Below are 11,015 nucleotides of genomic sequence, written 5' to 3'. Positions count from 1 at the left end.
TCAACAAGTTTTGTCAAATATCTAAAGATGGTGCTTAATTGGTGTGACATTTTCAGGGCTGATGTAGAACAAAGATGATTCAAATCACAAATGTAATTAAAATGCAAATTAGCCAGTACAGAATACATACAGTAATTTAAGCCCAATAATTGAAGGTAGGGTGGTCATATTATTAAAGATTGCTTCAATTTGAAAACCATTTCTGAAATTTCCCCCACAGCCTAACATACACAACACTTCTCATTAAACCTACTAGTCTGATAACATAGCTTACTTCTAAGGTAGGCCTACACTGTAATGTTATTTTTGGTGTTGAGGAAAAACTGCAGAAAATAATTAGCCTAGGCACAGAAGAGTGAGTTGCCTGATATGGGACACATTTTCAACACACTGGTATTTAGCCATGATTTTAATGATTGTAGAGCTGTAGCCACTGAATTCTGGTAGTTTTTATTGAAAGAATAAAACCAACAATCACAAAATTCACTGCGGGTACAATACAGCCAATGAAAGAGCTAAACTACATGAAAAGCACAACTTCAGCTAAATATACAACTTGATTTAAACTAACAAAACATCAATAATTTGATAGAAAACAATAGTAAAGGCCTGGTCTATTCTAAGCATGTGTTCTGGGCCCGTATCATGAAACATTTCAGAGTAGGAGTGCTGATCTATGATCAGTTTAGCCTTCCAGATCATAATGAATAATAGGGAGGATGAATAATGATGAATAATCCTGATCCTAGATCAGGACTCTTACTCAGATGTTTTGTGAACAATGGCCCAGGTTTCTCCTCTCAGGCAGCAAACACATACAGGCATCCTGCTCTCAGTCGGTGAAGACGTACAGCCGCCCGGAGGCGTTGCCCCCCAGTAGAGCGTTCCTGGTGGGGTGGAAGGCTGTGACTGAGAGCACGGTGGTCATCTCTGGGTCCTGGAAGGAGTGCTGGAGCTGCCCACTCTCATGGAACACCTGGATAGAAAATAATATACATTATTGTCCCAGAGGAGAAAATTGTCTTTGACACAGTGCCCCTGTATACAAAATATATGAAACGTTACCCATACCATGCAGAGCCATATAATCCATAACTTGTACACTGACCTTACACATTCTGTTAGGGGAATAGTAACATGACCTCAAATCTTACTTATTGTTGTTGAGGTTCGATGATAGACGTGGGAACAAAGGAGTGCTTATACCTGGACTCTGTGAGGCTGCTGCATGCTGCCCACAACGAAGCAGTCGTCCCTCTTGGGGTCCCACATCGCCTGCAGCTTGGACAGCCAGCGCCCTGTGTACAAGTTCTGTCTGCAAAGAGGGACAAAGGAAATGGATTCATCAACATTATACAAAGACACTATTACAAATATTTCTGGATTTGCTGGCTGATGTCTATTGGTATAAAGCACACATACTAGAACACCGGCATTAGAGAGTAAACCAATGCAAACAGAGGTTGCAGGATCTTTCCAATGTTTTTTTTATGTAGCCAGTAGGGATAAAAACACTTTCTCAAGAGAGACCTGGTCAGTTTCGCTTTCTAAATGTGATAGTATAATGAATTTACTGGATGGAGGTCAGTAGCGGAGCTCTGGAGGTTAGTTCCGAGGTGTCGTAAATCCTGAAAAACAAAGTACATTTAGTTGATAAACATTTCAGGTTTCAAGTATTGGACAATAAGCTTAGTACAACTTTTAAAACCCTTATCGTAGCACGTTAGCAAATTATTTATTTGAACTTCCGTCATTTTAAAAATCTCTTTACATATTTTAACGTACTAACATCTTACAGTGGCATTCAGACTCACCTGATGTTGTTGTCTAGGCAGGTGGTCACTACTCTGTTGCCAGTGCCAGGAGAGAAGTAGGCACTTGAGATGCTCTTTGAGTGACCATAGAGCTGGGAGACTGGCTCTCTCGACGACGCCTTCAAACATCGAGCATCGTAAATGCTCACAATACTAGAGAAAAATCAAAACATCAATATCAGTGAAATATAAAATACATCAATCAACTTATTAAACCATAGGACTGTCTCAAGGCTTGTATAGAGATTACTTGCCATAATGACATTGGTCAACCTGATTGGCTGACATGTTGACATGGGTCGACCTGATTGGCTCACATATTGCACATCAAAGCACTGATTCCCATTTTGTACCTGTTCTCAGCCACCATGATGTACTGCTTCTGAACAGGGTGGACGTGAACACAGCGAACCGTCTTGGTATCCAGGCTATGGAGGGACTCATGAGAGGTTCTGAGTAAAACGAGACAGACCAACATTAATAAGGCATTAGCAATAAGCTTTTGACTTATAACACAATGGCCAGTCCTTGTACAGAGAGCAAATCAAAATGACATTACTTTACCCTGGAGTCCGCCTGTCAACGATGGCAACGTCTCCGTACCAGTCTCCGGTGACCAGCGTCGAACAGTCATGTGACAGGAAGTCAAAGGTTCTCAAGCCATCCTTGATCCGATACACCTAGTTGGAGAAAGGACAGAGATAACGTAACAAAGACCAAACAGGCAATCTAAAGTCTGATATGTGTGTTCAATTCCCACTGGGGTCACATATGAAAATACATGCACTCACCGTTTTATGTTGCTTTGGAAAAGCTTGCTAAATGCCATATATTATCATCACTGTATTATGCATGGTACCTCATCAAAAACTGCTTTCTCCACGTCTGTGCTCCGTAGCGTCCCGTCGTAGCTGAGGGTCAACAGGTCTGTAGGATGTGACCTGGAGAAGGCCATGCAGGCCACCGGCTGGACGTGTGGCTCAAATAGCAGCACACCCTCATCCCCCATATCAGAGTCCTGAGGAAACAAACAGCAGCACGCCCTCATCCCCCATGAGTCCGGAGGAAACAAATAGCAGCACGCCCTCATCCCCCATGAGTCCGGAGGAAACAAATAGCAGCACGCCCTCATCTCCCATATCAGAGTCCTGAGGAAACAAACAGCAGCACGCCCTCATCTCCCATATCAGAGTCCTGAGGAAACAAACAGCAGCACGCCCTCATCCCCCTTATCAGAGTCCTGAGGAAACAAATAGCAGCACGCACTCATCCCCCTTATCAGAGTCCTGAGGAAACAAATAGCAGCATGCCCTCATCCCCCTTATCAGAGTCCTGAGGAAACAAATAGCAGCACGCCCTCATCCCCCATATCAGAGTCCTGAGGAAACAAACAGCAGCACGCCCTCATCCCCCTTATCAGAGTCCTGAGGAAACAAACAGCAGCACGCCCTCACCCCCCAGATCAGAGTCCTGAGGAAACAAATAGCAGCACGCCCTCATCCCCCATATCAGAGTCCTGAGGAAACAAACAGCAGCACGCCCTCATCCCCCATATCAGAGTCCTGAGGAAACAAACAGCAGCACGCCCTCATCCCCCATATCAGAGTCCTGAGGAAACAAACAGCAGCACGCCCTCATCCCCCATATCAGAGTCCTGAGGAAACAAACAGCAGCACGCCCTCATCCCCCTTATCAGAGTCCTGAGGAAACAAATAGCAGCACGCCCTCACCCCCATATCAGAGTCCTGAGGAAACAAACAGCAGCACACCCTCACCCCCATATCAGAGTCCTGAGGAAACAAACAGCAGGACGCCCTCATCCCCCATATCAGAGTCCTGAGGAAACAAACAGCAGAACGCCCTCACCCCCAGATCAGAGTCCTGAGGAAACAAATAGCAGCACGCCCTCATCCCCCATATCAGAGTCCTGAGGAAACAAACAGCAGCACGCCCTCATCCCCCATATCAGAGTCCTGAGGAAACAAACAGCAGCACGCCCTCATCCCCCTTATCAGAGTCCTGAGGAAACAAATAGCAGCACGCCCTCACCCCCATATCAGAGTCCTGAGGAAACAAACAGCAGCACACCCTCACCCCCATATCAGAGTCCTGAGGAAACAAACAGCAGGACGCCCTCATCCCCCATATCAGAGTCCTGAGGAAACAAACAGCAGAACGCCCTCACCCCCCAGATCAGAGTCCTGAGGAAACAAATAGCAGCACGCCCTCATCCCCCATATCAGAGTCCTGAGGAAACAAACAGCAGCACGCCCTCATCCCCCATATCAGAGTCCTGAGGAAACAAACAGCAGCACGCCCTCATCCCCCATATCAGAGTCCTGAGGAAACAAACAGCAGCACGCCCTCATCCCCCATATCAGATTCCTGAGGAAACAAACAGCAGCAAGCCGTTGTCGTATTCACAACAACTGGGAACTCGGAAACCTCTCGACTTCAGCGCGTTTAAAACAACTGATCAGACTGATTTTTTTGTTGTTGATTTGAACGGTCATCCAAATCGGCCCTCTTTCTCGAACTCCAACCTGAAGATCACTGATGTCATGATTTGGACTTTTATTTTTTCCTGAGTTTCCAGTTGTTTTGAACACAGCAAGAGTCCTGAGGAAACAACAAACGGCAGCACGACATCACCCATACTAGATTCCTGAAAGAACAACAAAAACCAAATAAGCCCAGTCACACATTAACTCTACGGCATCCAGTTTCACTGTATGTACTCACGAGGTTCCACAGCCCCACTCCACCCAACTTGTCCCCAGCAGCCATCAGCAGACGACTGCTGCACGGGTGGAAGGCAACAGAGAAGATATGACTCTTCACCACCTTAGCTACTCCTCCAATCTCACTCAGCTCCATGCTCTTCAGAGTACTACGGTACCTGGAAACATATCCAATGTAATGTCAGCCTGACACAGGTTAGGGTTTTACACATGTATACATTTAAATCAATACAGGATTTCCATCAAATACTACAAATATATACATTTGTCACAGAACGTTCAGAAAAAAGGCCAAATTCCTTAACATTGAAAATGAAACTCACTCTCCCAGACCCAACTCCTCCTTTTCTTCTTTGATTAAATCCTGTGTAATAAAATGAAACTGTAAAACAGCAAAGCTGCAAACAGTTATGCTGAACATAGGACTGAAGAGTTCACCTGGTCCCAGATCTGTTTGTGCGGTCTTGCCAAATGTTATAGTCATTTTCATGTCAAATGAGTTGGCTAGATCACACAAACAGATCTGGGACCGTGCTAGAGAAAAGTAGGTAATGGTGAACAAATGTGCAACCTCTGTCCACAGCTTGAGAAGTTCAGGTGGCAGTGAACTATCCTCCTCCATGTTGATTGGCTCCATACTAATGGGACCCTCTGGCTTCCTGGCACGTTCAATCTTTAGTAAATACACATCAACATAAACAAACCATTATCATGAGAAAGAAACTATTGTTTCAAGATTAAAATGGAACAAATGTGAGAAGTAGGCTTTTCTGTGTAGTTAAGTACAATTTCTTAACACAAGAGCATATCCTATGGTCAGTTACTCGCGTCGCATTTTGCTATTGATCAGTCACTTACTCGTTCGACTTCATAATAAATCCTGTGTGGTTCCGGGGGCAGGGGGAGTCGCTCTGCTACCTTCTTCTGGATTCTCAAGGACTTGGTGCGAGGAGGCAGTACCTCTGTCCAGGCTGCCTTACTGTAGTGAGCCAAGACATTAGTTACATTGTGTTAGAAACAGAAACGAGTCACACTGATATTCTCTATCCAAGCTGGCCATAATAAATACATTCTGTATGCCATACCTTACAGAAGCTCATATGGGCCTTATGTCCTAAAGGGATTTAGTATGTATAACGGAAGCTCATTCACTTTGTACTGAGACCTAATTCTACTGACCAATGTAAGCACATACACAGGAAACATTGAAGTAAATATTTTCAGTCATTGGTACAGATGTTGAATCTGTCATTACTTGTTCTGTCTCTTGAGACCTCGCTGTGTTTTTTCTGGTTTCAGATCCTGCTTGGCCTATTGAGGAAACAATAATATATGTTATTCATTTCACCACACAAGGAGTTTCAGTAAAATATGCATAAGTATATACCATTTAAACTCTGTTATTCAACAAACTAACCTCAAGCAGTTTTAAGGAGGACAGGAACACTTGGTTTTGTCTGATATTTTCCAACCGTTCCAATTCATATATCGATAGACTTCCAGGTTGTATCTGAAATGTAAAAACAAAGAGTAAAGTGAGATCACCAACAGGATTGTATTTATTCGTGCAGTTTTCAAATGTCTCTTCTTGGATCCACAGACGTTTCACAGTATTGTTATAGCCCTGAACTAGCTCACCTGATCGCCTAAACAAGGGTCGTGTCCTCTGCTCAGATGTTGATGATTTATGCCACAACACTTGGATCGGTATTTTACATATCACCTAACAACGTAATGTTGTTATAGCTATCTGGTGTCCGACGGCAGTCGATGACGTGGCACACAACCATCGGTTAATGCATGCAACGTCTGAGCAAGGCTATATGACCATTGGCTTGATCATTTGTTTACAAGTTGAACCGGGTGTGCTAGCCCAGGAATAGTTCAAATACGTGGAATACCTGGGGGTCGCCAAGGAGATGTTTAAAAACCTCTGCATTAGTCAAAATGTAACATATGAACCTGGGTCTACCACGGGAGAAACCAACGTCTTGACCATTAGACCAAGAGGAAATTCTCTATTGGCACTAGAACCGACTGAATTTGAAGTCGCAGGTGGGGCTACCTATCACGTGACCATGAGCAACCATGACCGAGTCAAGTCCACTAGTCACCCCCTTTGATCTCCTGCCCCACGACAGACCGGGCCCCCCGTTGGGGATAAGAGCCGTTAGACCAAGAGGAAATCCCCCATTGGCCTGAATGCTGAAATAGATTTTGAACTCGCAGGGAGGGGCTACCCATCACGTGACCTTGAGCAACCATGACCGACTCATGTCCTCTACACATACGCCATAGCAAACGTTTCGCAATAGAAAAGAAAAACAAGCATTTTTCATTGGACATTGTATAATATTGAAACAGGGAGAGACTACCTCAATCAGTTCTCTTCCGTTTGATGCCTAATGAAACATGACACCTAGGTTATTTGGCCTAAATACTATGTGTGTGATGAACACTTACATCCTTGTCTTCCTTCTCCTCTTTGACTTTTTCAATTCTTCCTTCCACTTTCAAAGGAAGTGCTTTTCTCTGAGACAAATTGCATTTAATTGTAAAGTACTACCATTGCCCAGTTATAGCAAATTATACACACAATTGAGACAAACAATCATGCATGCATACATTCACTGAACTTGCACTTTGGTTTTGAATCATGGATCAGTGGTCATCATATGGGTGGACACACTTACCTTTCTTTTCATTCCTTGATTTTCTTTGAAGCTGGGATTTGGTACCAGTACCTCATCTGGGGTGAATTTCTTGGGTTTGCACACCTCTTTTGCTGAATGAAGTACAGGGACACCACTCTCGGTGTTCGCTGGCTTCATTTCCTGCAATTAAATGTTGGGAAGCATTTCAATTTGGTAATGACTTAAACAGGTTTATAAGATTGCTAGCTAGCTCAGACAATGCTGGAGGTCCGGGAAAGAATGCTAGTTAGGTGCCCAAGGAAACGTCAGGTGCACATGGACGGGGAATTTACAATACTACAGTAATGTGAATGCATAAAAAGTCATCTCAGAACCCGGAAACATATCGGAAACATATCTCGCATGAGCGCCAGCAGAGAGGAAGATGGGGCATCACTAGCTTCTATAACCACAAAGTTATAATATCCGCCCATTTCTACAATTTATCTTCTTAAAATTGGATTTTAAACCTAACCTTAACCATGGACTGCTAACCTCATACCTAACCTTAAAATGATGACCGAAAGGACATTTTTTTGTAGCCAATTTTGATTGTGGCTGTGGAATCTGACTGGAATCTGACTTTGTGGCTAAAGAAGCTAGTGGAAACCACGGATGGGCGAATAGACGGTCGTCAGTAGATACTTCAGCCACAAAGGTCAATTCACCATCATTTCAGGTCATTTAATGCTTAAAAACAAAACACATGAATGACGTATTCGGGTACAGAAGTGCTCTTTTTTATCGATCTCTACAGTTTGCATCCAAAAACAAATTATGTGAAATGACGTAAAACTGCACTGGCTAGCATAGCTAACGAACTAGCTACGGTCGCTGCGCACATGACATCGATGAACCACCAAAGGCAAACCCCATTTCTGTTACAAATTGAGTACAGGGCAGGTAGATGGGTTTTTCGTGCCCAAAGTCGACCTTTAAAATCTTATTTTAAACCTAAAATTAGCAGCAATTCTAACCTTACAATAATAACAAAAAGCGAATAATTATTTTCATACATTTTTACGATATTGCAAATTCTGACTGTGCTATCTAGTGGAAACCCAAATAGTCAGCGATAGATCATCTTTGGCGCAAGTCAGCGAAGACAAGCATGTTGGTCCTAGGTCTCGTTTTAGTGGTTATGGTACATTACAGTTATTGCAACTTACCATTTAATTGATCTCCACACACCCAGGGCACCAGTCCATGCATAACTAACCCAATGTTTTTACAATTAAGTTATGGTTGCTTGTCACTAACTAACGTTAGCGTCTCTTGCAAACCCTTCTCCGTGTGTAGTGTTTTCAGCCGTTACATTCGCCCACTGTTGGATACATCCGAACTACAATTCTGATGTTATGTTTTAATGTTTAGAAACTTCAATAATCTTCGCTCAAAACGGGTTACGGAACATTTGCTGATATGCCCCTTATCTTTCATGAAGTAAGAAAGCGTCGTTCAAGAAAAATACACACCTTACTGTAGCAGTTTGGTGCAGATCCACAAGCTGTGTGCCTCTAGTAGACAAACTACACGTCCTCCCCAGTTAAGCTTAAACACAGGTGTTCACCGAACACTAGATAGTTAATTAGAACAGGTGGCCACCTGTGTCTGCCATAAATAAGTGATGTAACATGGACATGTGGCTGTGTGGGAACACTAACCCTTTGAAGGTGTGTTGTCGTTTAACTTTTGTATTACTATTTTCTTCCTTGCCGATATGAAATATACGTTCCTTGTGTTTTCAAAAACGTACCGCAAGCGATGAGTTAATGTTTAGAGCAAGTGCTGGGGCTCTTAACAAAACACCCCCTGTTCGAAGATACTACTGTCATCAATAGGCGCTAAATCAGTTACTTCTGAATGGGGTAGCTAACTATATCAGTAGCTAAGTAGGTTTAACACTGACCTAGGTATTTGACAATAGCAATATGTCGCAACAAAAAAAGTGTAATGGAAACTGAAGATATTTTCTAAACATTACAATTTTATCCATTGGACTGGGGTGGGTTTTTAATCTGTCAAACTTTCTTTATTGCAACAGATCTGATGGAAGCCGTGTTTTTCCTGACTTTCAAGAATGGCTGAACTGATTCGCATTGCTTTTCTGTTTGGCTGGCAAGTTTTTACCATCCAATTATTTCAGATCTACGTGAGTGCAAGTTTCACCATGGCACGGACCATGGCGATACGTTGGCACATGAGATGTATTAGAATATGGCAAATATTAGTCAATTATTGCATTCTATCCATGCTGGTTTTTGCGGGCTACCTGCAGTTGTGTAAAGTACTTAAGTAAAAATAAATGTAAAGTAGTTTGGGGTATCTGTACTTTACTATTTGTATTTTTGGCAACTTTAACTTAACTACAATCCTAAAGAAAGTGTACTTTTTACTCCATACATTTTCCCTGACACCCAAAAGTACTCGTTACATCTTGACAGGAAAATGGTCCAATTCACACTTATCAAGTGAACATCCCTGGTCATCCACTCTGGTCTGGCAGACTCGCTAAACACAAATGCTACGTTTGTAAATTGTGTTAGTGTGCCCTTGGGTATCGTCAAAAGGTTGAAGTAGAAAATATTTATACATTTACACTTCAGTACATCTTAGCAATTACATTTACGTTTGACACTTAAGTATATTTAAAGCCAAATATTTTCACTTGGGTCATTTTCTATTAAGGTATCTTTGCTTTTACTCAAGTATGACAATTGAGTACTTTTTACACCACTGGCTACATGAAACAGCTAGATGGGAGGGCATACAGGCTGTCTGCGCAATTTGCCTAAATGGGCAATGGAAACGCTTCAAAAACTACATTTTTATTCGACGTGACGTCATTATGTCCAGCGGTTTTAGTCGACACCCCAGCAGGCAATTGTCGCATCTATTTTCTACACGAACTCTAAATGTTGACAACAACAAAATATCACTGGAGAAGTTAATGGAAACAACTTGTGACTCACTAGCAATCTTTCATTGATGGTCCTTAATCTTACCTGCAACATGTAGTACAATTTCACAAACGTGTTCGGAAGATTGGGTTCTTCCGAAACCATGCAAATCGAGTCGCAGATATTTAGCTTGCAAGTATGTCCGAAAAGCTGTGTTTTCTTGAAAAACCTAGTTGATGTATCCTGCACCACAGGAAAAACCCTTTCCCGCCAGATGGTGTTTTGTATCAAACCCCTCCCTTTTGTTGCGCAAGATAATTCACAGCAGCTGATTGGTTACTATATATTATTTTATAACAGAACAGACATGCTTGGCGCACATTTGTTTATAAAAAATTAACCAGGGATCAATATAATTTAGCTTTTCATGTGCCAATGGCTTTGGGGGTATAGCTCTTAGGAATATATATACACTGCTCAAAAAAACGGAACACTAAAATAACACATCCTAGATCTGAATGAATGAAATATTCTTATTAAATAGTTTTTTCTTTACATAGTTGAATGTGCTGACAACAAAATCACACAAATGATCAATGTACTCTCTCCTTCCAGACTCATATCAAACATCTCCAATCGAAAATCAAATCAAGAGTCTGCTTTCTATTCCGCAACAAAGCCTCCTTCACTCACGCCGCCAAACTTACCCTAGTAAAACTGACTATCCTACCGATCCTCGACTTCGGCGATGTCATCTACAAAATTGCTTCCAACACTCTACTCAGCAAACTGGATGCAGTTTATCACAGTGCCATCCGCTTTGTCACTAAAGCACCTTATACCACCCACCACTGCGAATTGTATGCT

The 11,015-nt window shown here is 42.4% G+C and overlaps 1 protein-coding gene across 5 annotated transcripts; it reads right to left on the bottom strand.

Annotated features, from left to right (window-relative positions):
- Positions 1-434: 434 nt before the first annotated feature.
- On the bottom strand, positions 435-10,413 carry LOC124035004 (WD repeat-containing protein 76-like). Of its 5 annotated transcripts, none has more exons than XM_046348388.1 (16): positions 10,254-10,413; positions 7,249-7,389; positions 7,019-7,087; positions 5,973-6,065; positions 5,811-5,866; positions 5,414-5,534; positions 5,127-5,228; positions 4,879-4,919; positions 4,557-4,713; positions 2,674-2,832; positions 2,379-2,494; positions 2,168-2,266; positions 1,815-1,967; positions 1,575-1,628; positions 1,207-1,315; positions 435-976 (listed from the first exon to the last, which is right to left on the bottom strand). In XM_046348388.1, the coding sequence occupies exons 1-16, from the start codon at positions 10,311-10,313 to the stop codon at positions 833-835; spliced, it is 1,674 nt and encodes a 557-aa protein (XP_046204344.1). In that variant the 5' UTR covers positions 10,314-10,413; the 3' UTR covers positions 435-832. The 5 variants fall into 5 exon arrangements, with proteins under 5 accessions (XP_046204344.1, XP_046204346.1, XP_046204345.1 ...); XM_046348390.1 differs by lacking the exon at positions 10,254-10,413 and adding an exon at positions 8,724-8,844; XM_046348389.1 differs by lacking the exon at positions 10,254-10,413 and adding an exon at positions 8,418-8,693.
- Positions 10,414-11,015: the final 602 nt, after the last annotated feature.

This window comes from Oncorhynchus gorbuscha, linkage group LG05, assembly GCF_021184085.1.
Source record: "Oncorhynchus gorbuscha isolate QuinsamMale2020 ecotype Even-year linkage group LG05, OgorEven_v1.0, whole genome shotgun sequence".
Classification (NCBI taxonomy): domain Eukaryota; kingdom Metazoa; phylum Chordata; class Actinopteri; order Salmoniformes; family Salmonidae; genus Oncorhynchus; species Oncorhynchus gorbuscha.
Note: the sequence above shows the minus strand (reverse complement) of the source record. Positions and strands in the feature narration are given on the sequence as shown.